Source organism: Colletotrichum lupini, chromosome 1 (assembly GCF_023278565.1).
Source record: "Colletotrichum lupini chromosome 1, complete sequence".
Lineage (NCBI taxonomy): Eukaryota > Fungi > Ascomycota > Sordariomycetes > Glomerellales > Glomerellaceae > Colletotrichum > Colletotrichum lupini.
In genome coordinates this window covers 7,276,277-7,302,627 of record NC_064672.1, presented here as the reverse complement: position 1 = coordinate 7,302,627, position 26,351 = coordinate 7,276,277, and the positions used below count along the sequence as shown (strand labels likewise).

At 50.1% G+C, this 26,351-nt stretch overlaps 10 protein-coding genes and 1 non-coding gene across 11 annotated transcripts; 7 read left to right on the top strand and 4 right to left on the bottom strand.

Moving 5' to 3' along the window:
• Window positions 1–811: 811 nt before the first annotated feature.
• Window positions 812–2,102, top strand: CLUP02_02082 (uncharacterized protein; the record flags this gene model as incomplete). Its single annotated transcript, XM_049281117.1, has 3 exons — window positions 812–981; window positions 1,193–1,612; window positions 1,718–2,102. 3 exons carry the CDS (start codon window positions 812–814, stop codon window positions 2,100–2,102), a joined length of 975 nt encoding a protein of 324 aa, XP_049137074.1.
• Window positions 2,103–4,167: 2,065 nt separating this feature from the next.
• CLUP02_02081 (uncharacterized protein) lies at window positions 4,168–8,064 on the top strand (the record flags this gene model as incomplete). The annotated part of the gene is made up of 1 exon (XM_049281116.1): window positions 4,168–8,064. One exon carries the CDS (start codon window positions 4,168–4,170, stop codon window positions 8,062–8,064), a length of 3,897 nt encoding a protein of 1,298 aa, XP_049137073.1.
• A 696-nt stretch (window positions 8,065–8,760) lies between these two features.
• On the bottom strand, window positions 8,761–9,785 carry CLUP02_02080 (uncharacterized protein; the record flags this gene model as incomplete). The annotated part of the gene is made up of 2 exons (XM_049281115.1): window positions 8,761–9,721; window positions 9,766–9,785. 2 exons carry the CDS (start codon window positions 9,783–9,785, stop codon window positions 8,761–8,763), a joined length of 981 nt encoding a protein of 326 aa, XP_049137072.1.
• Window positions 9,786–9,914: 129 nt separating this feature from the next.
• CLUP02_02079 (uncharacterized protein) lies at window positions 9,915–10,109 on the top strand (the record flags this gene model as incomplete). Its single annotated transcript, XM_049281114.1, has 1 exon — window positions 9,915–10,109. One exon carries the CDS (start codon window positions 9,915–9,917, stop codon window positions 10,107–10,109), a length of 195 nt encoding a protein of 64 aa, XP_049137071.1.
• A 13-nt stretch (window positions 10,110–10,122) lies between these two features.
• On the bottom strand, window positions 10,123–11,943 carry CLUP02_02078 (uncharacterized protein; the record flags this gene model as incomplete). The annotated part of the gene is made up of 1 exon (XM_049281113.1): window positions 10,123–11,943. The coding sequence occupies one exon, from the start codon at window positions 11,941–11,943 to the stop codon at window positions 10,123–10,125; it is 1,821 nt and encodes a 606-aa protein (XP_049137070.1).
• An 8-nt stretch (window positions 11,944–11,951) lies between these two features.
• On the bottom strand, window positions 11,952–12,918 carry CLUP02_02077 (uncharacterized protein; the record flags this gene model as incomplete). Its single annotated transcript, XM_049281112.1, has 3 exons — window positions 11,952–12,451; window positions 12,520–12,737; window positions 12,800–12,918. 3 exons carry the CDS (start codon window positions 12,916–12,918, stop codon window positions 11,952–11,954), a joined length of 837 nt encoding a protein of 278 aa, XP_049137069.1.
• A 2,148-nt stretch (window positions 12,919–15,066) lies between these two features.
• Window positions 15,067–17,571, top strand: CLUP02_02076 (uncharacterized protein; the record flags this gene model as incomplete). The annotated part of the gene is made up of 3 exons (XM_049281111.1): window positions 15,067–15,113; window positions 15,162–17,335; window positions 17,444–17,571. 3 exons carry the CDS (start codon window positions 15,067–15,069, stop codon window positions 17,569–17,571), a joined length of 2,349 nt encoding a protein of 782 aa, XP_049137068.1.
• Window positions 17,572–17,732: 161 nt separating this feature from the next.
• Window positions 17,733–19,124, bottom strand: CLUP02_02075 (uncharacterized protein; the record flags this gene model as incomplete). The annotated part of the gene is made up of 1 exon (XM_049281110.1): window positions 17,733–19,124. The coding sequence occupies one exon, from the start codon at window positions 19,122–19,124 to the stop codon at window positions 17,733–17,735; it is 1,392 nt and encodes a 463-aa protein (XP_049137067.1).
• Window positions 19,125–19,960: 836 nt separating this feature from the next.
• CLUP02_tRNA019 lies at window positions 19,961–20,050 on the top strand. The gene has a single exon. It is a non-coding gene; the product is annotated as a tRNA-His (tRNA).
• On the top strand, window positions 19,985–20,098 carry CLUP02_02074 (uncharacterized protein; the record flags this gene model as incomplete). The annotated part of the gene is made up of 1 exon (XM_049281109.1): window positions 19,985–20,098. The coding sequence occupies one exon, from the start codon at window positions 19,985–19,987 to the stop codon at window positions 20,096–20,098; it is 114 nt and encodes a 37-aa protein (XP_049137066.1).
• A 1,706-nt stretch (window positions 20,099–21,804) lies between these two features.
• CLUP02_02073 (major facilitator superfamily transporter) lies at window positions 21,805–23,612 on the top strand (the record flags this gene model as incomplete). The annotated part of the gene is made up of 3 exons (XM_049281108.1): window positions 21,805–21,994; window positions 22,066–22,348; window positions 22,409–23,612. The coding sequence occupies 3 exons, from the start codon at window positions 21,805–21,807 to the stop codon at window positions 23,610–23,612; spliced, it is 1,677 nt and encodes a 558-aa protein (XP_049137065.1).
• Between the last annotated feature and the right edge of the window lie 2,739 nt (window positions 23,613–26,351).

Genomic DNA, 26,351 nt, shown 5'->3' with positions numbered 1-26,351 from the left:
AGAACTTGGGGTTTGGTGGCCTCGATGTGCGCCGCGAAGAGCGACGTGGATGGAATTGCTAATGCCCAGGAAGTTCTACGTAGTAGGTTGAAGATTAGGTATTTATCACAGATTGCATCCAACGGCGATGGCTACGCAGTCAGGTAGCGGGAGGTATCCGTATCTCTGACTACTACTAGATGGCCCATCCTGGACAGCTCTGACGACACTGACGGGCAAACACATGGGTCAATGGAAGACGCTAAGTAGACGGGTGGATCCCTTGTAGTGATTTTGCGTGCTGCGTTGGAAGGAAACGAAAGAAAAAAACTTGAACTGCGACGATGGAATGCATAGCAAGGCGTACCAGGACTGGATGTTGCGGGAGGACCGCCCCGGCTAAACCTTGGCCGACCAGCGACTGTCCACGCAAAGATTTTTCCGAGAGGCCGAGCAAGAGCTCACCCCGGTCGGGTCCAGTGTGATAGCAGATACGTACCTCTCAAGCAGTGCGCAATCGCGGGTTCCCGAGTAATCCCGAGCCAATCTTTTCCGCTGCAAAGGACAAGTTCCCAATTGCGCCTGTCTCGGTCCTAGTTCGCTCCTCACCCCCCAGCCGCGGCGCCGCTAAAAAAAGGCCTCACAATTTTTACCCGGCCACCTCGTACTTCCCGTCCCTCGACAACAGCAGAAAAAAGTTTCTCCCTTTTTAACCATCCATCCTCCATCCCCTTGAATCTCACGATCCCGTTGCGCGGCTCTTCGTGACAAGTCCCTCCCCACTCAGCCTTTTGTATTTTTTCTCCGGTTCGATTCACACATCTCATCCACAATGGCCTCTTCCGTTCCCTCTACCGGCTCGGCCAAGGTCGACGCCGTCGTCGAGAAGGCTGCTGCCGCCGCCCCTGGCCAGCTCTCCGGCCTCGCCCTCTACTCCAGATTCGCCCTTGCCGGTGCCGTCTGCTGCTCCGTCACCCACGGTGCTCTCACTCCCGTCGATGTGTAGGTGTTTTTCCCCTGCCGGTTCCGCGGTTGGGAAGAGAATCTTCCCCCTGGCCGGTGCGCGTGCCCTTTCACAAGCCAAATGGCGGACAATGGAAGAGAAAGGCCGCAACCCGCCAGCGAAGCTCTCCGCTCAATCGCGGCAGTCGACAATGACATCCCGCAATGGTATTCAACCAATTGGCACAGATGACTAACTTGGCATCAACAGCGTCAAGACCAGAATCCAGCTTGACCCCGCCACCTACAACCGCGGTATGATCGGCGGCTTCAAGCAGGTCATCCAGAACGAGGGTGCCGGCGCTCTTCTCACTGGCTTCGGACCTACCGCTGCCGGTTACTTCCTCCAGGGCTCCCTGAAGTTCGGTGGATACGAGTTCTTCAAGCAGCAGTCCATCAACGTGATCGGCTACGAGAACGCCGTCAACAACCGCACTGCTGTCTACCTCGCCTCCTCCGCTGCCGCCGAGTTTTTCGCCGACATTGCCCTTTGCCCCCTTGAGGCCACCCGTATCCGTCTCGTGTCCGAGCCCACCTACGCCAACGGTCTCATCGGCGGCTTCAGCAAGATGCTCAAGAACGAGGGTATCGGTGCCTTCTACGCCGGTTTCGGACCCATTCTGTTCAAGCAGTAAGTATAATCTCTACACCCCAGCAAAAGTTTTTCCTGGCGCGCACGATGCGTATTGTGCACGGAATTCAAGGAGAGCACCAAAAACTGACACTACCTTTTCAGGATCCCCTACACCATGTCCAAGTTCGTCGTCTTCGAGAAGGTCTCCGAGGCCATCTTCCGCCAGTACCCCAAGAACACCCTCTCCGACAGCGCCCAGACCGCCGTCAACCTCGGCTCCGGTCTCATGGCCGGTTTCGCCGCCGCCATCGTTTCCCAGCCCGCCGACACCATGCTCTCCAAGATCAACAAGACCAAGGGTCTCCCCGGTGAAGGCACCACCTCCCGCCTCATCAAGATCGGCAAGGAGCTCGGCATCCGCGGCTCCTACACCGGTATCGGTGCCCGTCTCTTCATGGTCGGTACCCTGACTGCCGGTCAGTTCGCCATCTACGGTGACCTCAAGAAGGCCCTTGGTGCCACCGGCGGTGTTGAGATCTCCAAATAAACAATGACTTGACGGACCGGAAAGACGAGGCGAGAAGATCGTTGGCGAAGAAGACGAAGAAGAAGAAGAATGGTGTTGGTTTCTGGATGAGGACAGAGATGTCTCCTCCGTCCCCTCTTCATGACCCTGGATCCAGGATTGTAAAACTCCAGGAATGAACCTAAACGGCGGGGAACCACATTTTTATGATATCCTCTCACAGCAGCAAGCAGCACTTGCCGCCCCCCTTCCTCACCCACTAGATGGGGGCTGCATTTCTTCTCTGCATTAGAAATTTTTTCTTTAACGAACATCGGCCTGGGCAAACTTCTTGTTTCATCTGTTCAGCAAGACTGCATGGGGACTTGGGTTGATCTTTTCAGGAAAACTGCCTATCATAGAAGCATAGAGCATGATAGACGAAAAGATGGCTGGCCTGCCGGAGGGTTGTATAATAGTCGCTTTGTAGTTTGCAATCATAGACCGGGAGTTTGGACCTCTCCGTTGATTCCGTGTTGACGTGTGCTATGGTTACATGCTTCTATTCCATTCTCCATCCGTAGCGCTCAGGTAAGATGACTATGGACGCAAGCCACTGACGAAATCACAACATGGCATCATATTCGCATCGACAAGAGGGATCGAAGCTAAGTTGTCACGATCGTCAGAGCACTTCATTTCCAGAATTCACTAGTTTTGTCCGTACTGAGAGGACGGCGGATAGTTGGATTGACTTTTGGGACTATCAAAGCGGCCCGGCAACTGGGCCATGCCGCCACAACGGGATGGGTACGGAGTAATTTCTAGCAAGGTGAATTCGGATAGGATGGGAAGACCGGATGGGGTCATCCGGGTGGCTAAGACTGTACCCTGACCGGTCACCGACATTTTGAACCCCTGGAGACAGGACCTTTCAAAATGGAGAGGGACAGAGAGAGTCCGGGATTCCCGTTGATGGTGCAACTATCTTCTTATCGGCTTTACTACCTTAGATGACGTCAAATTGGCTGTGCGAGAGGGAAGAAGACATGTATGTGTTGAAGTCGAATGGAAGGGAACTTTGCGTGGGAAATGGGAGCGTGTGAACCCTTTTGTTTGAGGCTGCTTGACAATAGGAACACAGATGGAATATGAAAGTATAGATTACTCCGTACATCGTGGCCAGAAGGATCATGACACTGCATGTTCGTATGAGTATCCTCCCCCAACCATCCGCATTCAAGGCAGAACATTCAGGCAAAGAACCTAATTGGGCGAAAAGAAGGACGTCGAAAAATGGCATGGTTGGGCGAAGGAAAATACAGCGGGTCAAATTTCCACCCCCACTCCGTCACCAGTGACCGTCCACCCCCGTGCTTCGACCCGGCAACGAAAGTAAACAAAACAGATGAGCACACCGCGAGCAGCTCACGCAACCCCCAGTCGATGCGCAAGCCACTCCCGTCACTTGTCAATGCAAAGGACGCAGGATGCATGCATCCTGGGCCTATCCCGACCCTTTAGACTGAACGCGCGCCTCACTCTCACCGCAGCTCCCTTTTTTTATCGTGAATGCCCAACCGGCGCCAAAAGATGAGAAGGTGGAAAGCCCACTTGCAATAGTTTGACCAACCACCGGGAGACAACGAAGCATCACATATTAGCCGAGCACCTCTCTCTACCTCTCTCTCTGTGTGTGTTTCTGTATGATTGTCCAGAATAAGTTCAAAGTCAACATTGGAAACTCTGTCTTCAGACCAAGGTCCCACCTTGACTTTTGACCTGTTCGAAAAGAGAGAGCACCATATTTCCACCGAACCATCCCAAACGAACCACCTCCAAAACCGGTTGCTCCCTCGACCCGTCCCGGACCGGGGGCCATAAACAGACTGGAATTATAGGGTACCACCCCCACACGCAGCATCCTCGCGTTTCTCGAGAGACTTTTGTGTCTCTCTTCCTCGTCTCTAAAGAGAAAGGAGGATTATCCCAACCCGCATTCACCGCATTCCTCAAGCCCGCTTTTTTTTATCCAGATTACTACTGCTTCCCGTTCCGTTCATCCTAACGACTGGAACGTGTCTGTCTGTCTGTCGACTACTGACAGATGCTACGATCCGGGCCAAAACCCGAGGATCTCGACTTTGAGATCCATGTTGACCAGTCTTGCTTGAATACACCCGCGCACGAAGCTGCCGAGTCCGAAGTTATGGACGACGACGTCCCCGCCGCTGCGGCCAAGGCCGAGGAGGTGAAGACGGTGGAAGATACACAGGAGGATGTCAAGGACGAGACTCCCGAGGTCGTTGTGGAGGAGTCAAAGACCGAGTCGGACGATGTGAAGGAAGACGACAAGGAGGAAGACACAACAGAGGCCGAGGCAGCTGTGACAGAGGCTGTCGCGGAGGATGATACTGAGGATACTCCTGAGCAAGAAGCCGACACGACAGTTGAGGAGGCTGCGGGGGCTGAGGAGACGAAGTCTACCTCGGAGGATACCTCTGAAGAATCCGAGACGAAGGTTGAAGAGGCGGAACCTACCTCGGAAGATACACATCCCACTGAGGAGGATAAGCCGGAAGCGGCGACCGCACAAGAAGCCGACACACCAGCAGATGAGGATTCGTCTGCGAATACCGATACCAAGGATACGCATGAGGAGGAGCCTTTGAGTGCAGAGGCTGAAGCTGAGAAGGGAATTTCAGAAGATATTCCCGCACCAGCAACTGCGGAGGAGACCGAGCTTGAGGAATTGGTGGCTGAGGTAGAGGCAGAGCTTCAGGCCGAGCCTGAAGCTGTCGTTGAGGCCGAAGAAGCTGAAGAGACGACAACTCCGGCAGAACCTGAGGTTCAACATGAGGAGGAGAGCAAAGAGGATACGCCCCTGCCAGAGCCCGAGCCAGAGGCTGCTGAGCCAGAGGCTGCCGAGCCAGAAGCTGCCGAGCCAGAAGCTGAGCCAGAGGTTCAACCAGGGCCCGAACCCGAAGTCGAGGCCAAGAAAGAATCTACCCCCGCCCTAGAGACAGAACCTGAAGACGAGGAAGTTGAGAGGGGAAGATCACTTGGACCCGCGGCCGAAATCACAACGAGCCAACTGGCGGAGCAGGTCGCAGACTCACTCAACATGGCTCAGACAGACTCAGATGAGACACCCACACCCGCTCCTGCCATCGAAGTCGCCGACGAGGACCATGGTGAGCCCGCCGGCGTCCAAGAGGCCAGTCGTTCCTCTTCTTCCCTCCGCCGCGTCTCCGGCCGTACCGATGCTCTCATTCAGGCTGCCGCTAAGGAGGTCCTCGAGCGACTCGAGGCTCAAACCATGGAGACTATTAGAAATAGGTCACACGCACGCCACGACTCCACGGGGTCTACAAATAACGGCACAGAGCTACACTACGATGTGAGCACTCGGCGCGAATCCTACAACACCGACTCGCGCGCTAGCCGCCGTGAGTCGTATAACACGGAATCGCGGGCAAGTCGTCGCGAGTCCTACAACACACAATCGCAAACTAGCCGTCGGGAGAGCGATGCCCGTCATCGACCCGCGCATCACGAGGACGGCGGCGATAGCTCCTCCCAGCACGGCGACTCGGACGTCTTCAGCGACCGCAGCCCGCGCAGCTCACTCGGTTCCTTTGATGGCAATATCGACCATCACAAGGACACCAGTAACCGTTCCTCCAAGAGATTCTCCCACATGTCTGACGACGTCTCCGTGTCCGAGATGTCCTACTACGATAAGGAAGACTTCGTCCCAACCATCCGCGGCGCGCCTAGGATGCCCTTCCGCTCCCCTTCCGACGTTCGGGCTCTGCAATACTCATCCCCCGCGCCCTCCGTCACCGGCGGCTCCTACTCACCACGCTCGAGCAAACGCTCCCAGGTGCCGACCATCTCCCGCCTCGGCAGCCCCAACGTGTCGGCCCAATACTCTGCCAAGGGCCGCAAGACACCTACCCGCTTCAACCCTAAGAAAGAGCCCGCCCCGCTCGTACTTCTTCACGTCACCCTCCTGCCGCTCCGCTGGCAATGGGCTGAGATCCTGGAGCAAACGTCTTCCGAGACGTTGTCCCCGGAAGCAAAGACGCTCCGCGAGGCCTGGCACCACCTTCACGACCGTGTCGCCGATACTGTCTGCGAGCGCGGCATCCTCCTCTCCCACCCGCAAGACGAGTACGAGATACTCGAGGAGCGGCTGTTGGAAGCCCTCGACCTTCCTCTGCGCCGAAGGGCTCGCGTTCTCGAGTGCGGGCACTACCTCGGCCCTTCCAACGAGATGACGCTCGGCGAGGACATGGACAGCGACGAGGAGGAGTACGACGAAGAGTCGAGGCGCAAGAGCGCCCTCGCAAAGACGCACTGGTGCCAGACATGTCGCCACGAAATCCGCTACGAGTCCCTCGGCCCCGGCAAGATCTTCCGCATCAAGGTGTACGCTAGCAACGGCCTCATGAGGACCGGTGCTTGGGCTGCGTGCTGGAAGGAGATGGAGCGCGTCGATGTTGAAATTGAGCCCATTGTCGAGTCGGCTGTGCTGGATGAGCTGGAGCGTCTTGTTGTGGCGCAGTCGCAGCAGATGTCGCTCGTCAAGCACGATCCTACGATCCTTGAGTCGACTGAGGGAAGGGATATGCCTGAGGAGCGCGGCATGTCGGACTTTGATCGCGATATGCCGTCCATGGAGGAACCTCTGCATGAGACGTCGCATATTGAGGAGACTCATCTCTTGGAGCCGAAGTACATTGAGAGCGAGGCTCATATCCCGGTCTCATCACCTCCCCCTGCTGCGGCAGAGGACATTCGGCCCCCCTCTCCGGAGCCGATGCCCCGCTACGATCAAAGCGAGGAACGCCGTCTCCGCGACGAGGCGCGCATGCGTGAGATCTACGGACACCCTCCGGCTCCTGAACCAGAAAACCACGAGCCAGCCCCCGAATCCAGACCCGCGTCGTCACATCACGACGCCTACTCAGCTCGCTCTCCTCCTCCCCCACAACAGCAACCTGAGCCGGAACCCCAACAACCTCACTACCACGAGCAACATCAGCACCACCAGCGCCAACAAGCATTCCAGAACGCGGGACTCGCGGAGTTGCTTCTCGAGGCTGCACGGGTGTTTATGCAGGATAAGAAGAACCTTGCCATCGTGGTCATGAGTTTGCTTGTGTTGTTCATGGCGATTCGCCCTGCACCGAGGGAGGTGAAGGATTGGGATGGGCAGTTTGTCGATCATGCTGCTGCTCCTGTGGTTGAGGTTCCGGCCTCGCAGCAGGCGCCGCCGTTGATGGAGAGTATTGAGGCTGTTGTGGAGTCCGTGACGGCTTCTGAGGCTTCGGTGGAGGTTGTTGTTCAGCCTACGCCTGAGGTTGAAGTCGCTGATCCAGAGCCTAGTGTGGAGGTTTTCGTGTCTGAGTCAGTTGCGAGTGTTGAGGATGTTGAGCCTACGTCAACGTTGGCTACGGAGCAGACTTCTGCTGTGGAGCAGGAAACTTCTGTGACTGCTTCTCCTTCTTCCGAGGAAGTGAGGGCTCCTTTACCTACTCCGGTTCATGAGACCATCACTTCTAGAGAGTTGGTGCGTATCATCGAGACTGTGACTGAGACGGTCAAGGCTATTGTTACGGAGACGGAGGTTGTCAGGGTCCAGCCTACGGCTAGCTTTGCTCCTAAGATCGAGGCTGAGGCTGATGCCGTCGTCAAAGTTGAGGAAGGCTCCGGTGAAGAAGCTGTTGCGGACACCCGTGCCGCGGAGGACGTATCTGAGACTCTCGTCTCTGAGGACGCCTCCGAGACTGAAGAGGCATCAGCTTTTGAGACTGTGTCGCCCGTCGAAGAGTCCACTGAAGGCGCTGAGTCTGAGGAAGAGGCACCTGCCACTGAGTCGGCTCTACCCGTCGCAGAGGACGCAGAGCACGAGGTCGCAGATGAGCAAGCACAGGTTGCGAATGAAGACACTGAGCAGCTGGAGGAAACGGACGAGAATGAACGGGATGAGCTGTGAAAGAGATGAATGAGTTGGTATGTGCATAAAGAGACAAAGAGAAGATGTGAAATGAACGAAGTTAGGAAGGAAGGAGAGAAGAAGGAACGAAGCAAAGTGTTACGCTATCACACCCACGCACACGTCTTGTTTACGCAACGCACGCGCATGCATTGAATGGTTCTTCATATCACCCAGCAAGCCAGCCAGTCAGTCTTTTAGCAGATGGATCTGCTTTTACAGTCTTTTTCAGAAGAGGGGTGTGGTGGTGTAGCTGTGGGGTTTGGATGAGGTTGGCTTTGGGGAGATTGTATATAGAGTTGTAGTGAGAATGAGGAGGCCAGCTTGTGAAGCTGGTGACAAGGAATGGAGTTTATCAATGTTTGCCAATCACTTGCTAAGTGCAACCTCTTTTGATTATCCTTGATGTGGATATCCAAATGATGTTTGCAATGGCCTTCCGCTATCCTCTTGTAACACGTAGTCCTCCATATGATTCTGGGCTCATAGACGCTGTAAGCAAGTAGTTGAATATTGATCTAGACGTAACGTTGAAAGATAGCAGAATCCATTTTCACCTGAGCCTTCAACCGTCTTGGCTTCCCCCTTAGAAGACCTTCCCCATTCCTCTTGAACGTAATACTCCAGACATTTCTGCACTCGCAAGATTTCTTCTCTCCCGCCTAACTCGAGTTAATTTCTCAGTGACATCAAGTTTCAAATGTCGAATATCCTTCCCGGAGATGGCAGAGTAGTGGCCAGGTCAGTACTCGCTCCATACGCCAGCCCCATATCAAGTAGCGCCGAGATCTCGTCGTGCTCCTCAAGAACCTTTGCAACTCCCAAATGGGTCTCTGCTCTTGCGAGCTCAATTGCTCTGGAGAACCCAGTCTCCGGATCACCTTTGGCCCCGTTCTCGAGCAAGAACTGTACCATGTCCAGACGGCCGTGTTCAGCAGCTCCTTCGATCGCCGTCCTGCCGCTCACGGCTGCGGCAGGGGCGTTGATATCTGCTCCGCGTTCGAGCAGCATCTTGGCAACACCTAAATCGCCGCTTATTGCTGCCCCCTGTAGGGCTGTGAGGCCTCCTTGATTTGCTGGTGGTTCGTTGATGTCCTGGTTAAAGGAAAGCAGAAGTTGCAGCGTTTCATGTCCACACTGTTCTCTGAAGTTACACGTCGCTGCCTGTAACGCAGTTCTGCCGTACTCGTCGCTCGGGCGGGCATTGATATCGGCTCCATACTTGAGTAGCAAGCGAGCAGCTTCAACTTCGTCCAAGTATGCAGCAAGTTGAAGCGGAGTTTTCACGCCCTTTGAAGTCTCATGCTCAAGCTCATCCTGAAACACACCAATGTTCCTATCCACGTGCCACCTGGCTTCTGTTCGTGCGCCTAGTTCCAATGCTGACTGCAGGCATTCGTAATGGAAATTATATACCAAGTGGTGCAGTAAGCTACTGTCATCGCCGTTTAGGCGATTGATGGGCGCGCCCATGGCCACCCAATTTCGAAAACCTTCTAGTTTTGAGATTTGATCTTTTTGATAGTTCGGGTCTGGGATTTGCAAAACCTCGGCTGCGAATCTCGGGTAGAAGTAACTTTCGTTAGATTTCGCCAAGGCTTCAAGCACGGTGACTCCATTCCTTTTCGCTGGAGCAGCCCTCACATCTGCTCCGGCACTGAGTAAACACTCTGCAACTGCAGCGCTTATACCCAAACAAACAAATCAAATATGAGGTTCATATTTGATTATTTGGCTGATTTCTCGCGCCATATTTGATTGTTTGATAAATTTGACAAATATTTGATTGATTTGAGTGATAAGCTATCATAGAGTGAAGCTGAATATTAGACGAGTAAATGGTATAGTGGATGCGGCGCCGTACGCGCCGAATTTTTTGGGGCGACTCCACTTTAATTCCGGAGGTCCGGTGTTCGAATCCGGGTCCGGGCGGCCCCTTTTTTCCGTATTTTCTCGGTATATTATTGGTATATTCGGGTCCACCCTTAGATTCTAGATTTGATCAAATATATCAAATATACGGGCTAGAATATTTGATTGTTTGACTCGCTGAAATTCCTATATTTGACTGTTTGTTTGACTTATTTGTTTGATTGATTTGAATGGGTATGTGCGCTGTGCAACTGAGGTTGCACCCCATTCGACAGCGCTCTGCAGTGCCGTACGTCCTCCATCCTCATGGGCAGCAAAGTTAACATCAGCGCCACGTTCGAGGAAGAAACGTGTAAGGAGTAAGCTTCTTTGACGTGCCGCCCGTTGTAAGCAGCTCATTCTACGGGCTCCATGGTAGTTAAGGGGAGCTTTGTGATCAAGGAGGTAACTGCACGACATCAAGCTGCCTCTGATGACTCCGGTTACTAAGGCAGAAGCTCCAATGATTGGCGTTTCCAACACACTCGACCCCAAAAGGGAGTATAGCAGTGGTATATCAATGTCTCGCTTTTTTGGTACAACAGTGTCGGATCGCAACATGTCGATGAGAGTGTGATGGGGCATATCAGAACCAGCCCGCAATAGTAACAACATGATGTCCATACTTTCTTGACTAGTATTGTCGGTCAGACATATTGGTGCCACTCTCACTATGTCGTCGTCAATGCCAAGCAATCTCGAGCATTCGATCTGACATGGAGGCGGATTAGGATTCACGCCACGTTGGAGTAGCGTTTGCACAGCGAGAGTGTCTCGCGCTTTGATGGCTCGACGCAAGGCGCATTCCAAAGCCATCTCCTGAAGTATGTTGTGTTGTAGAAGGACTTTGGAGAGCTCGCTGTTACCGATGCTCGCAGCTTGAACGATCAGATCAATGAGTGGCAGGCGATGACGGACCCATTGCCGAAGAAGCTGATACTTTCCATCATTGAATACGCTCCTCAACTCGAATTGGAGGGGCCGCAAATCGACTTTGATCGATGGAGGTATCTGAGCTCCCTTCCTAACGAGAAGATCTGCAACGTATGGTTCATGTTCGGAGATGCAGATACTAAGAGCGTTGCAGGACAACTCGGGAGAATCCGCCTGGTAACAGTCATTGATTTCAGCTCCTTCCTCGATGAGAAACTCCGCCATGTCAGGGTTCTCGAAATATATGGCTTGAAATAGCGGGGGCCCGATTGGGGCAAAGGGGCGTCGAAAGGGTCTAGTGCCGTGTTCAAATCCGATGGGTGCGGTAAAGTTGATATCGGCTCCATGAGAAAGTAAAGCCCTTGCAGCTGATGCGGTCGAATTTCTTGCCATGGCGTGAAGAAGAAGTGAAGACAGTTCGGGGGGAACTCCCAGCCCTTGTTTATCGAAGAAGTCAACTAGTTGCTCCCCCCACGAGTGTTTGTTGGAACGAGGAGCCGGAAGGCGACTGTCTTCATATAGACCTAGTCTGAGCCGACGTACAGCTGCCTCCAAAAGAGCTCCAGCATCTTTGAGATTCATCTTCAAATACACCGCAAGTTGATCCAGTACATCCATTTCATTCACCCATTGGAGGAATGAGGGAATTGCATGGATTCCTGTGATGTTGTTGCAGATGAGATGCAGAACAATGGAGAAAAATAAGTTCAGCAATCGCTCATTCCGGCACAGAGAAATTTGGCAATCCTTTGCATCCGCGTTATTGTGATCTTCCAACCTATCATCGTCTCGCCGAAGAACATTCTCGGCAATGAAGTAGATCGGCTTCAATGAAAGTAGAGAAGGATCGCCGCTTGCCAGGGTTATCCAGCCGGAACCCGAACTCGAATATGGTTCCTGCCACCAAGATGGCCACCGGACTTGGTCCACCTTGGAGGCAAAAGTGCTGATATCCCTTTCAAGGGCTTTCATGAAGTGATTGACTTCTACGGCTGTTATTAGCGATGTCTCTACAAGCATTTTTTTGGGGGGCATTTTGGCTATTACGTACGAGAGATATTTAATGCAATTCCATTTAGCATCCCCAAGAAGCGAGCTGGTATTTTGGGACGAGTTTTAAATACCATGCTTGAATCAGAAAGGCAGAAGTCAGGAATAACATAATCTGGTGTTGGACACCGTCGCTGGGAAATCGATGATGCCGTACCCTCGCTAGTCCCGTCAGCACTTTCTCGACCACTTCGTGGACGAGGGATGCTTTGCACGTGTAGCATGTCCTGGGGACCTTTCTGGACCAGAAGCTCAGTGAAGCAAGGAGTGCTCATGCTGATGTTACTGCAATCGAAATCAAAGGAGTACACATCTGCAGAGGAAGGGTTGAAGTTCATTAAATTTGGGCCACAAGGGTCTGCGACACGAGTGACATCCGCTCTGGAGGGAAGCCGTACAATGCTCGACCGGGTATCTGACAGAGTATCGCTCCTGGGGAGGATCTTTGTGCGCAATTCTAGCCGGTGCAGGCCTGAGGTATCGATGCCAATGTCTAATTTGTTTCAGAGATCTGGTGCTCGACGACTACTTCAGTTAAGGGTTCTAAACTAAGGTACTCACCAATTGGGACACCACCATCCTCCACATCTCGACCGCGAATGCCGCTATATCGACGCAGTTCTCTAGCAACCCGCTCAGGGTCAAGCTGGCGCCCGTTGAGGAAGATCAGACATTCTTTGCCTGCGGCCTTTTGCTTTTGCATCTCTCGTTTAATGGCTCTCCATTCGTTGGCGCGCACCTTCTTGAGGCCTGAATAGCGCTTCTTGAACTGTTTTATACTTCTCCAATGTTAGAGACATGATGAGAATATTTCGAGAGGTAGACAAAGGTCTAAACGTACGTTATCCTTAGTTTGTGTTTCTGATTCAGAGTCTTGATTGTTTCCTCCGCAGATCTGTCTTCAGTGACGTAGAGTTGAGTGATCTGATCGTTCCAAGTATCCCACTTAATAGCAGACATGGCGGCGGTCAATTGAACAATGCCGCGATATCTACGACTATGCAAAAGAGATGTCGGTAGTTTTCTCGACTTAGCGAGAGTGATGTGCCCAGTGTAAGCTTGAAAGTATTGCGCCAGATTCCAAATGAGAGTGCTAAATGCTATTAGATGGTCGTGCAGTTCACTTCTCAACTTACAATGAATGAATGATTCAGAGAAACGGACCTTTTGTGAGCACAGCACCAAGCAAAGTACAATCTGGTGAGCTGACGGGGACTTCTGCTACATGGCAAAAGACCAGTCGCAGAGCATTGGTCGCCTGGTCTTTGCCAAGGCTTATCAAGAGGTGCTAGAGCTATGGAAACCAGCAGACGACCAGTGCTAGAGCGAGTTTTGACAGAGCTGTGTTACATCAAGAGTTGATAGGCTGACGGGGGTCTCTGTGTCTTGCCTCACCAGCCTGCAAGGGCCTTTTGATCACCTATCTGCCCAAGAGAAGCCCCAGGCAGCAAAAGTTCCGGTTGCCTGAAGAAGTGTTGAGGCGAACTACTTTATCAGATCAGGCGGTCTACGACCTTTTGAACCCTCTGATTCGTCCCCATCCATCCAATTGCGACCCTTCACAAAGAGGCTACGGACCAATTGCCTGGAGAAAGATTACTGGGGTACCTACATCCTGCTCCCAAAGTTGTATCGCTCAGCTCTGCCGGGACTCTGTTGATGCGACTTCAACAGAGAATTGCGTTTACTGCCCGTATCTGAGTTCTTATCACATTCCCAGGCTAGAAAGTCTTAGCAACCATGTATGCAAATTGACTACAAAATTCACAACACTAATTTGCAATCAACACGTCTTGGCATTACTGAAGCTTGATTTGCAGAAGTCGCCACAGCTCTGATTATCTTCCACCTGAGAGAAGCTTTGGCACGATGATCCAAGCTGACAAGAGCATCTCTGTGACAGAATACTGTTAGAACACTTGGGTTGAATGAATTATAGCGCATAGGGTCCTCTAGCTTCGGGGTTGGAAGGTGGCAAGGCCATATGTTGTCAAGAACTTACATGCAGCGCGTACGCGTTTCCTGCAAAGATGGAAAAGGCAATGGCAATGATTGAGAACTTCATTGGTGACTAGACGGTGATCAAGTATAGAAACGTAAATGCCCCTTTCTTTTCTGTTAGCTAGTTGAAGATCCGATGAACTGATGGTGCTAATTCAAACTGTGAGTTGATGGGAATTGATTTGGCATTTATATAATCCTGTCTGGGAAGGGCGGCAAATGCCTCTCCTGCCCTTTCAAAAAGCGGATGCTTACGACAACTTCCCGTGATGAAGCCGCCGGACCGGCGACTTTAGGAAGTTTATGGAGTTTCGAGGGCTTTTCACTGTTTTAGAAAGCATTCCTGGAACACACCATGATGCCACGGCTCCGCGGCCTCTTGTTTCAAACACTTCTGCCAATGTCTTTCAAAAAATGACAGCTAGTTTTTGTAGTACGTATGACAAGGACATGAATTAGCCCGCACTGGATGTACTTATGCTTGTTCACATGACGCTTCGCGAAAGCGATGAAGAGTCATGCTCTACTTTGCTCGACCAGGGATCTTCTTACATGCTGAATAGGCTTCAGACACTTGCCACTTGAATCACAGTCATCAGTCCAAGATAGCCTGGCAGTAACCGGGGCGCAGCACGGGCAAAACGCCAGGGTGAGCATTTTGTGGTGCAAGATGTTGATGTTGGAGGACCTCACTGCTGTCTCTAGTATCCCCACCATCAGCAGGCTCAGTTTTCGATCAGAATCAGCCGAGTTTCTGATAATCCTCATATCCTTGTTAGGTAAATGTAAGTTTTCTCAATACCTCAGTCTTTGATTGTGGGAATGAGTACTCTTGAGCAAGGATGTACTTCCGTCTTGCGATGCCCCAAGAGGAAGGAACAAAGGTGCCCGCTTGACTGAATCCGATTGGTGGAGTTCACCCAGCGGACCCACCAGTATTGCTTGCTGGAGCCGATAAGCTAATACGGAGTACCTTAGGTAGTTCTCTGTGATAAGATAGCGATAAGCAAAAAAAGTTGCCGACCGTCGAGATTTTTGATGGTCAGGTCCCCCGCCGTCGCTCAGACACCGATCAATTCGTCGACTCCAATCGCGAAAATAGCAACCATGGGAAAGCGCAAGGTGACCGCCCTCGAGAAGGTCGACGTCGACTTGTAAGTCACTCGCGATCCAGCCGACACGTCAACCACTAACAAGCACAGCGCCGGCCTGCAGTACAAGATCCGCCGCGATCCCAAGTCGTACGAAGAGAACTTCCTCCAGCAATGGGGCCAGTACGAGAGCCAGCGCGAGGTCTTCCTCGTTTCGCCGACGACAGCGACGAGAGAGTACACAGAGTCCTTCCATAACCTCGTCGATCTCCTCGCCCACACCGTCGATCTGTACCCGAAGCACGCTACCGCGTTCCCCGATGACCTGAAGGCGATCCTGTTGCAGCATCACGAGGTCCTCCACCCCGAGCTGCGCGAGAAGATTGTCGGAGCTCTGGCGCTTCTCCGCAAGAAGGATGTTATCGACTCGACGTACTACCTTACGACACTGTTTCCCATTCTCGTTTCGTCGCCGAGCAAGTCGCTGCGAACGCTCCTGTTCGGCAAGATCCTTACCGAGATGCGCAATGCGAACTCCAAGGCGACGAACCACCCCCTCAACCGCACGATTCAAACCGTCCTCTACAACCTCATCACGGCCGACCGTACATCACCGAAAGCTGTTTGGGCTGTCAAGCTGACCCGCGAGCTGTGGAAGCGACAAATTTGGACTGATGCCAAGACGGTCGACGTCATGAAGGAAGCGGCTCTCTCCGACAACGAAAAGGTTGTCGTTGGTTCCGTGCGGTTCTTCCTCGGTGGCGACAAGGAGCGTGAGGAGTTGGAGGACGACAGCAGTGACGAGGAGCAGATTGATTTGCAAAAGATGAAGCATCAGATCGGCATCAACAAGAAGTCAAAGAAGCAGGCAAATGCATACAAGAAGGCCGTTGCCAAGATCCACAAGCAGGAGCGCGGCAAGGGCAAGCCTCACCCGCTCAATTTCTCCGCCTTCCACCTCCTGCACGATCCTCAAGGGTTTGCCGAGACTGTGTTCCAGAAGCACTTACAAAACACCAAGACAAAGTTCTCCCACGAGAACAAGCTCCTCGTCCTACAATTGGTTACTAGATTGGTTGGTCTTCACAAGTTGACCATCATCAGTCTGTACTCGTGGTTCATCAAATTTCTCACGCCCCGCCAAGAGTCGGTCACTTCTTACTTGGCTTCTCTGGCTCAGGGAACGCACAGCCTGGTCCCCCCTGATGCGGTTGAGCCCCTCATCCAGAAGATTGCAAACGAATTCGTCTCAGAAGCCGCCGCCGCTGAGGTTGCTGCAGCTGGTCTGAATGCTATTCGTGAAATTTGCGTCAGACAGCCCCTGGCTATGTCCGATACACTGCTGCAAGATCTTGTTCAGTACAGAAAGAGCAAAGACAAGGGAACGATGATGGCGGCCAAGGGTCTTCTGTCTCTATACAGAGAGGTCGGTGCTGATTTGCTGCAGAAGAAGGACCGAGGCAAGGATGCGTCTATGGGTCTTAGAAGCGGAGAAATCAAGACGAAGAGATTCGGCGAGGAGGAAGTTGGAGGCATTGAGGGTATCGAACTGTTGGCAAGATACAAGGAGGAGCAGCGCAAGCTCAAGCGTGCCGCCAAGGGCCTGCCTGAAGACGGCGCCGACAAGGACGAAGACGAGGACGAGGAGGGCTACAAGTCAGAGGACTGGGAAGTGGACTCCGACGACAGCGACGACTCGGGCGGCTGGATCAACGTTGATCACTCGGATGACGAGGATGAACCTGCGCCGAAGAAGCGGAGAACAGCAGAGGACGGCTCGGATGATGAGGAAGAGGACGAGGAGGACGATGCTGATGAACTCGAGCGGATACAAAAACTCGCCACGACCACCATTCTCACACCCGCCGACCTCGCGAAGCTCCAAGAGCTGCGCATGGAGGCCAGTCTCAACAAGACACTTGGCAAGACCTCGAAACGTTCCAAGGAGGCTGAGAAGGCTTTGGCCCGTCACGCAGATGACGGCCTTACGGCTGAGCAGATTGAGGCTCCCGCCAGGCTGCGCAAGACGACTAAGGAGGAGAGAGTCGCGTTGGCTCAGGAGGGCAAGCCAGGTCGCGAGGAGCACAAGTCGACGCAAGCGATCCGCCGGTCCAAGAAGGAAGCCGAGGGCAAGAGTTCTACGAACAAGGAGAAGGCGCGCCAGAAGAACTTCATGATGACGCTGAACAAGGCCAAGTACAAGAACAAGAGGAGTTTGGTACAGACGAAGAAGGTGCTGCAGGGTCACATTGAGAGGAGTAAACGTGGCGGAAGACGTGCCAACGGTACATAGACTAGGCGAGGCTGTTGCAGAGTCTCTCTGTTTGAAACCTGGGTTCTTAGTTTGGGGATGATGGCGTATGCAATTAAAAGCTCTGTGTTCCAGCATGCAGTCAAACTATCAAGTGCTTGGTCAAGTTCACGACGACTTCTCGCAAAGTTGACTCCATCTATTAGGTCGCCTATCGACAGTTCTAGCCTGCGGAAAGCTTCATCTTCAGTCATCTCCACCTTGCCTTGAGCTGGCCTATCCTCTTAAACCCACCCACCTCTCCTTAAGCAGCAATTCGACTAAAAAAACGAAGCATCGCTTCCTTCTTCAACACAACTGAACCAGATTCAGTAGTAAGGGCCACCAACCCTGAATACCCACCCCTCACTTGAGGCTTGCACACACCAGGCTTAATGCTTCTTGTTCGTGCGACCGGGTCTTGGCCAATGTGTCTTCCTCCACGCAGTCCATCCTCTCCATCCGACCATATGTTTGGCAGCTAGGCAATCCGCACATAACTTTTTGCCTAGTCGCGCAAAGTTCTTCTGGCAACCGCACTTCGTTCTCGTCAAGATACCTGTGGAGGACACAGCTTCCGCAGGCTCGTCGTCGACATCCATCGCCCCGCCCTGAGACTTGTTCCCGCTGCCGCCCGGCATGTTGTCTCGACATTCGCGACAGTAACCCTCGGTAGTCCTGTGGACTTGGTGGCCGCAACCCGTACACTGCATGATCTCGGCCGCGGGCAGGCTCTGGAGAGCCTGTAGGGGCTCGGCGCTGGTCGTTCCCTCAAAGAGACACTTTCTGCAGTGTGACTTACCTTGCACTACGTGGTTACGCTCACATATGACGCAGATTCCCTGTGCGGTGAAGAAAGCTGTCAGCGGTGTGTTTGGGGTGTCTGGGGCGATGCAATCTTCGCAGCGCTTCGTGCCTGGAGGCACGGTCTTAACGTGGCAGACGTCGCAAAGGATTAGCGGCCTAGCGAGGTTTTGAGATGAGGGAGGGACGTTTCTGAACGGGTTGGGTTGACTGTTACCTTTTTGGAAACCAGAACCATCGTCTGGACCAAAGGCGACGAGGATGCAGATGCACTCTGCGCATCGTCGTCGTCCGGGAGCACATGGCACTCCTGGCCTCTTACAGCGGACGCAGAGGAGCGGCCTATAGGGCTGGAACTGTTGATACTCTTGGGATAGCCTGTGACTGTCATCTTCCTTTGGAGGGCTGACGGGGGCCACTGACGCTTCACCTGTGTTGTCGCGGGTTGGGACGACGCCGGTGTTGAGTAGGAGAAGGGCTGCAGCGGCGATGTTACGGAGAACCTGCTCCCTGACGTTGCCCTGCCTGCAGTTCTCGCATACGGTGGAGACGGGTTGTCCGTTGGTGCCGATGGGTTCCGGGCCTAGAATGGTTTCGGAGCATTGAGGACATGTCCGATAAGCTTGGTTATCAGCATACTGAAAATTGTTGGCGATGATGGACCTGAGAGGAGGGAGGGTAACTGGCAGACTGCTTGAGGACCGGTTCGATTGGATGGGATTGAGCTGAAGGAAATCGGGGACTGGCTGAATCTGAGAGCCAGTTCCTCCCTGAGGAACGTATGGGCCTCGGCGATAGATCGACAAGATGTCTGTTGCTGGGCTAAGGGGGATAGGGGCGGTTACTGAACGTGTGTTTGGTCCGTTACCCGATGTTTTGATGTTGAGACGAGGCCTCTTTGGTGAACGATCTGCATTTGATGACTCTACCCATCTCTTACCAGAGTGTCCGGGAGTACCATAAGGCATATTGCTCTCCATTGAGAAGGTCGTTAGTTGGGTGGGGGTTTAGTTGACTTACGAAATGCTGCTGTAAATGCTGTGATGATTAAGTACGAAAATTGGTTCTGGAGGCCTTAGAGAAGCTGAGATGATCAAGATGCTCCGAGAAGACACTTTCTTTTCTGGATTCCTGTTACCTTAAATACATCATGACTGCAATGATTGTGTCTTGAATTGTCAATGTTTCACAGCTTCAAAGGACCAGTTCATTGTTCATCGACTCAACTCAAATGACAATTAGAACAAAGTTCTTGACCTTTATCATCTCGGCAAGAATGGGAAACCTTCTTTTGTCGAGGACAATGCAGGTCTACCCACTCGAAGCAAAGAACATGGTCTTGGTCGAGCGACATGAACAGCTTTACCGTAGCAAGCGCTTCTACTATTTTTTCTTTAGTGGCGAGCCTCCATGCCTGTTTTACTCCGATCCTGGTGCACCTCAACAGTTTCTTTCAAGAACTCGCATAGGGGAAAGAGAACGGCTAGAGGGAGGGAATACGGTTATCTGAAATCAAGTTAGTGCATACTAGACTTGAGCTATGTAGAGGTCTCCGATTGCAAACGCAGCTTTACGCTATGAGGTAGCCCAAAGAATGTGCGAGCGTTGGAACCTCCACAACTGTCTCCAATAATTGAAATTGACTCAAGATTTACTGAATGGCATTGAAACAGCAAATATTCACTTTTGAGAAGGTATCCGGCATCTTTTTGGCTGAGATGGGCGGTCGAATTGCTGCCCTGGCTTACTGCAGCGATTCATTTACCCGTTTCTGAGCTGCCCCGTCAAGTAAGGGTCCACAGCCCTAGTACCCGTAGCCCAGATCGTCTAGTTGGTTAGGATGATACGTTGTGGTTCTTCTATACAGCGATCCGTGTTGACGGCGGTTCGAATCCGCCTCTGGGCACGAAACCTTTTGATTCCCCTTTTGCTGTTCGTGGAGCAAAGGTTGTAGCTTCAATCGACTCTTTGTCGTGATTTTTGTCGGGCTCGCTTTGTGTGAGTGAGGTACGGAGTAGTTTGGGTTTGGAGATCCTACAACACCGGATGATGGAGCGGGACGCGGAAGCTTAGACGAAAGTGGGGTTCTTGCGCCGATGTCTTCGCGGCGCTGGAGGCTTTGTTACGTACCCTGCCTCATTGGCTTTGTTTGCTTTCGGTCAGGTAGAGAGAAAGAGACATTGTGGCTGACCTCAACTTTCAGATTCGAGGACTGGACTTGAGGTCGTAAAGTCAATGTTTCGTTTAAACCGTAACTGCGTCCGATTAGGCTCGGAGCTGTTGGGGTCCAAGAATTCCTTTGTATCCTACCTTGTATCATCCTTGCTCCTCCAACTGATAATCCTGTTCTACTGACTCCCCAAGAAGGTCGAGATTGGGCAGATTTGACATAAGCTGATAGAGGCGAAGCGAGGACAACAAGAGCATATCATTGGTTTTCGAATTCACAGGCTTTTGATTAAATCCCACCATAGAGCAATTCGCACCTGCAGGTAACCCTAAGCAACTCACACGATGAGTATCCGTGTTGCCGTTGGAACTCAGTCCAACTCTGCCCCCGCCAAGGCTTTTCAGCCGCCCGACATGGGACGATCAGCGAGTTTGGAATAGCTCAGATACAAACTGGCGGCTCGTACAATCCGTTGAAGTCGGAGGGGGCCAACAAATCCCTGGCTGCATCTCACTGCATGGATTCCTGCCGGCACAGCGGGCCAACCAAGGTGGGCACGCGGTCGGAAGCCGGGGGTTGCGGCCGCTAAGGAAGGGCAATCTTACCACAACCGGCTCTACGAGGTTCCTTCCGTGGCCCTATCGACACGTCAAACTTCGAAAGTATGGATGGACATTGTACCAGTAGATTGGATTGCGGGGCTGACGTGAGCTTATCAACTTCTTTTGAGGCTTAATTGGTGTTGACATGTTGGGCTCTTTGCGACTACCAAATCAGGCTGTACGGCGAATTATGAGTCCTGCCATTTCCGATTTTTTACTTGAGCATTGTCGACCGCTCATCTCGATCGAAGAAGAGTGTTTGCCTATGGGTAAATCGCTGCGTTGTTGGTTGCAAAATAAAGTGCGGCACAGCACCGGGATCGAGAGAGCACGTCAAATTGTCTTCGTTGGTTCCAACTCTGTTGCCGCCGTTTGTGTTTCGGACGTACAGCCACATTTGGCTTGTTTGCTCGATCTCATCACACGGCTTTTGTGGTCCATCCTGGTGACTCAACCTAAATAGAACTTCACTGTAACTTTGATGCTGGGAAACAATGCGTTGGGCGTTGGAACTCGGCTACCATTGGGGGCCCGTCCCGGGGGCGGGCTGAAGCAAACTGCATGCCGCTGGGGCGCAGAGCAGGACACGGGCGGGCGGTAAGGATTGAGTGGGTGTGGCGCGCCGCGATTCCCGTCCGAAGCAAAGCAGAGATACGGCACGTCCTTGCCTTGCCCAGGCAGATGCCAATTCTCCGACGGAAGAGTGCGTTGTATATATGCAGAAGACTGCCCCATTGCCTTTTGATCTTCTCTCCTGTATCAAACACTGCAGCAACTTTGTTCTTTGTGTCTCACAGTCTACTTCTGCGGCTTGGCTTTGGCCCTCTTACACGAAGCTCAGAAGACCATACCCACCTACCTTACATCACAAAAGGTTGCCAGGAAGCTATGGAGACCGACACGAAGCCCACAGCCGGGTCTGATGTTGAGCGAGGGAGCTCATACACAGGCAGCGTTCTTCCAGAGACCAAGGAAGCCATCGATGGAGTGTTGCCGAACAAACACCCTAGAGATGGCATGGCAGCCTGGCGTTGGCCATGCATACAGTCAGCTTTCTTCCTTGGAGGCATGCTGCTTGGTGAGGCCACCCGTTTCTTTCAATTTCACACAACCTGTAGACACTAGCTAACTTCTCCTGTCAACATGTAGGATACGATGTCAGTAACATTGCGAATATCCAACCACCGATCTACGAAGCCTTCGGCCAGGTCCATCTCCTGCCATGGGTTGCGACGGGTTACACGGCAACCCAAGTCTGCATGGTTCCTCTCGTCCGCAAGCTCGCCCTTTTGGGCCATGTAAAGCTGCAGATAGTTGCCTACACCTTGATCTTTCTCATTGGTGCAGCCGTATCTGGTTCCGCCACCGGCATGAACTCCGTCATTATCGGTCGCGCAGTTTCAGGAGTTGGAGGTGCTGGAATCTACCAGCTGTAAGTGAAGTGTAGACTCCCTCGTTCACTGGGCTCGCATTAGCTGATGGTGTGATATAGCTGTATCCTGGTCAACGTCCTTCTCACGACTCCAGCAGAGCTTCCTCGTGTCCAAGGTATCATGGCTGTCTCGTGGGCAATTGGACTGACATTAGGTCCCGTAATCGGAGGAGCCTTTGCTGAGAACCAAAGTGCTACTTGGAGATGGGCAATGTATCTTAATCTGCCCATCCTTACTGTCATCGCCGTCCTCAACTTCGTAGCTCTGCCTCCCATCGAGGTTGGCGTCAGCACGCCTCTTATCGGCGGTCTCCTTGCCATCGACTGGTTCGGCATCGTTCTGCACATGGCCGGATTCATCCTTTTGTGCTCAGCTCTCATCTTCAGCGGTTCCACTTGGGAGTGGTCGTCTCACTCAGCGATCGTGGCCTGGGTCTTTGTGGGTGTCATATACGCCATCTATATTGCGCAGCAATACTTCTGCTTTTTCACTAGCAAAGAACACCGAGCGATTCCTGCAGACCTCCTCAAGAGCCGAACCATCGCCCTCGTCGGCCTTGGAACAATGGCTGCTGGCAGTTGTTACGGAATCGCTCTGTACTACACACCATTGTTCTTTGCCTTTACAAAGGGAGTCGAGCCAGTCGATGCCGCCGTTCGCATACTTCCATTCATCTTCACCTTCATCATCTTTACAATCGTCATGGCCGGCATGATACCAGTAATCGGTCGATATGCCCCGTTTTACGTGGCAGGTGGTGCCCTGGCAATGATCGGCGCCGGCCTTCAAACTCAAATTACACCTCAAACCTCCGAGGCCCGAGTAATGGGAGTCAGCACCCTCATCGGTGCCGGGACCGGATGCATGTGGCAGACCGGAGTTGCCATCATGACGCAGGCCGTACCCGCGAACCGTCGTCTCGACGTCACCGCGCTCTTCATCATGGTTCAGCTTGGCGGTATCTCAGTCACACTTGCTCTAGCTGGTTGTGTCTTTTCGAACCTCGGCTTCAACCGTCTCCACGCGTCGCTTTCGGGGCTTAATTACAACGATCACGATATTCGGGAAGCTTTGGCTGGTCTCGACTCCAAAATTTGGACGGCCGCAGATCGCCGGGTGGTTGCGATTGCCGTTCAAGATGTCGCGAGTGTAATTGCTGATATGCAATTTGTGATTGTGGCGGCGGGAGCTGTGGCTTTTCTGAGTGGCTGTTTCATGAAGTGGGAGAAGCTGGACTTTGGGAGGGCGAAGGTGTCTAAGTGAACTTGTATGAGAAAATGATTGCACTTGGAGCTTGATGAGATGAATCTGACGGAGAGCACACTGTACAGTTCAAGGCAGTGCGATCCTCCCGGTCTAATATTTTCTTTGTCTTTTCTAGCTTCAACGTTGAAATGTTGGCGATTGCTATAACGATAGCTAGAATGAGAAAAATGGGCTGGCGGGAAATTTGGAACCTCAACAATCCAGTTTGTTTGTGACATGTCCCAGGTAGAATCAGGGCTAAACGTTCCATTCACAATTCTATAGCCAGGAGGAGATGAGATGGGGGATGTAGATGAAGAAAAAGAAGGGTCTTTCGTAGGGAATCGAACAAAAAACTAAGCGTTGGTTTGACGTTTTCCGAGTAAGAATGGATTCCACTGGCGCCTCCTTAACCCCTCGACCACGGTCCCCAAGTCACTTGGTGAAAGGAGGGAAGGAGAACATCCTCAAGTACCTACCTTCACCAATCTCGCCGACGTATACTACTGTCACGAGTTATGGCACGCAGCAATGGGCATACGGAGTGTAGTAAAAGTGGCTTAACTATCAAAGTGGAAATAGACAAAAGGAAAAGGTCTATATATACGATATCTAAGATAAATACGTAATTTAATACGTAACGAGTACTTTATAAGGTGCGATTACTATCCCTATTACGTAATATACCCCATAATTACTACTACTAGGGAGCTATTATACTCAAAATAGAGTCTCTAAATACCCTTATAAAGGCCTAATTTAGTTAAATATAAATAAAAGAAAAATAAGCGCAAGGGATACGCGTTTTTTAAACTACGTTTATTATAAATATATCCCTTCGTTTAAAATAAATAAAATCCTAACCCGGAATAGTACGTATTTTACTATTTTTAATATATAAATTACTAAGGGCGAGGCTACTTAGTTACTTTATATATATTTAAATTCTCGCGGCGTTACTTAGTTATTATTTTTCTTCCTTTTTTTAACCTCTTATAATTATTATAAATACCTCTATTTATTATATATATATACTTACGCTATTAAATTATTTACTAATTTTATTTTAAATATAAATATTTAATATATTTAAAAATAATAATAAGTTTTATATAATTTTTATAATACTTTTTATATACGTATTATATAGTTTATTAAGAGTTTAGATAAGTAATAATACTAACGAGCCTTTTTAAGTCGTTATTCCCTCCCGTAACCTCTTACTTACTTACTAAGGCCCGGCTACTAAACTCTCCCTTTTTAATTAAAAAAATATTAAAGTTATTAATCGAGACGCTAAGGACTTTATTAAGTTCGAGGCTCTTTTTAATAGCTATAATAAAAGTAATAATAAAATAAATAATAATTATAAGAGCTTTAATAAGCTTTTACTTATCCCCCTTTTAGAATTTAAAAATAAAAATAAAACTAATTTAAATAATAAGCCCTTTAAAAAAAGTATATTATATACTCATTATTTTAAAAGTTTATATTTAATATTATTTTAAAGTTTAAAAAACATAAGGCTAGCTCTTTTTAAAAAAGTAATAAGAAGTAAAAAAGAACGCCGAGAGGCTAAAGTACCCCCCGTAGTAAGTATAGTTCTTTTTATTATTTTAGGCCTATTTAATATATACTTAGTCCTTAAAAAGCTTAAGAAAGAGGCTCTTAAGGAATAAGAAATCTAGTACTTACCCTATTTTAAAATAGCTTTTTAATATATTAATACTAAGGATAGTAGTCGTTATTTTATAAAAAATAATAATTAATATATATGCTATTTTAATAACTATTTAGTTAAAGGGTATATTAATATACCGGTTATTTTATAGTTAATAACCTAGGCCCTTACCGAGGCTATTATAAATAGCGCTCTCTTTTTTATAAATATATTATTCTTTTTTATTATTAAAAAGCGTACTTCTAACTATAGTTTTAGTAAGATATTATTAAGCTCCGTAATATTATTTACTAAATATATAATAACTAGAGGATATATAAGAACTATATCGGCTTTTATATAGAGGACTTCCTTAACGCGCGCCCCCGGTCCTCTTTTATATTTATTATAGTTATTTATAACTAACTTTTTATTACGCCGCCCGCTTTTATACCTTAAGTTATTAATTTAATAGTTATTTTAGCTTTTACGCCCCTCGCTACCCCTATTACTCTTAGCTTTATAAACTTCGAAGTATATAAAACGCATTTCTTAGTACGTATACTAACCCTCCTCTTTAATAACGCTATACTCCTAATAATTACGTACTTTATAAACTAAGAATTTAAATAATAAGTATAAGCCTAGGTCTTATTTTTATATATATATACTTTACGAAGTAAGGTTATTTTAAGAGTTTAGGCCTTCGGGTTATAAGAGGTTTTTATTTTATTTATTTTAAGCCTCCGGGCCGTACTCTAGGTTCTATTTATTATTTACTTTTAGGTATTAAGTTTTTCTAAGCGTGGCTTAAATTAATTATTTTTAATTATTTTAGCTATTTATAATAGCTTTTTATATATTATAGAGGTTAAGAAGTATATAAAAATAGTCGAACTTAGCTCGTAAAAGGTTTTTAATAAGTTTATTTATTAGTATATTTTTTATTAATATATAAGTAATCTCGAAGCTACTTTTAGTATACTCTTATTTTAGTTATATATTTTATATATTAATATAGCGAAGTTAAGTAGCTATTCTTTTTCTTTCTTTTATAACGAGTCGAATTGTTTACTAATTATCGTAGTTAATTAATA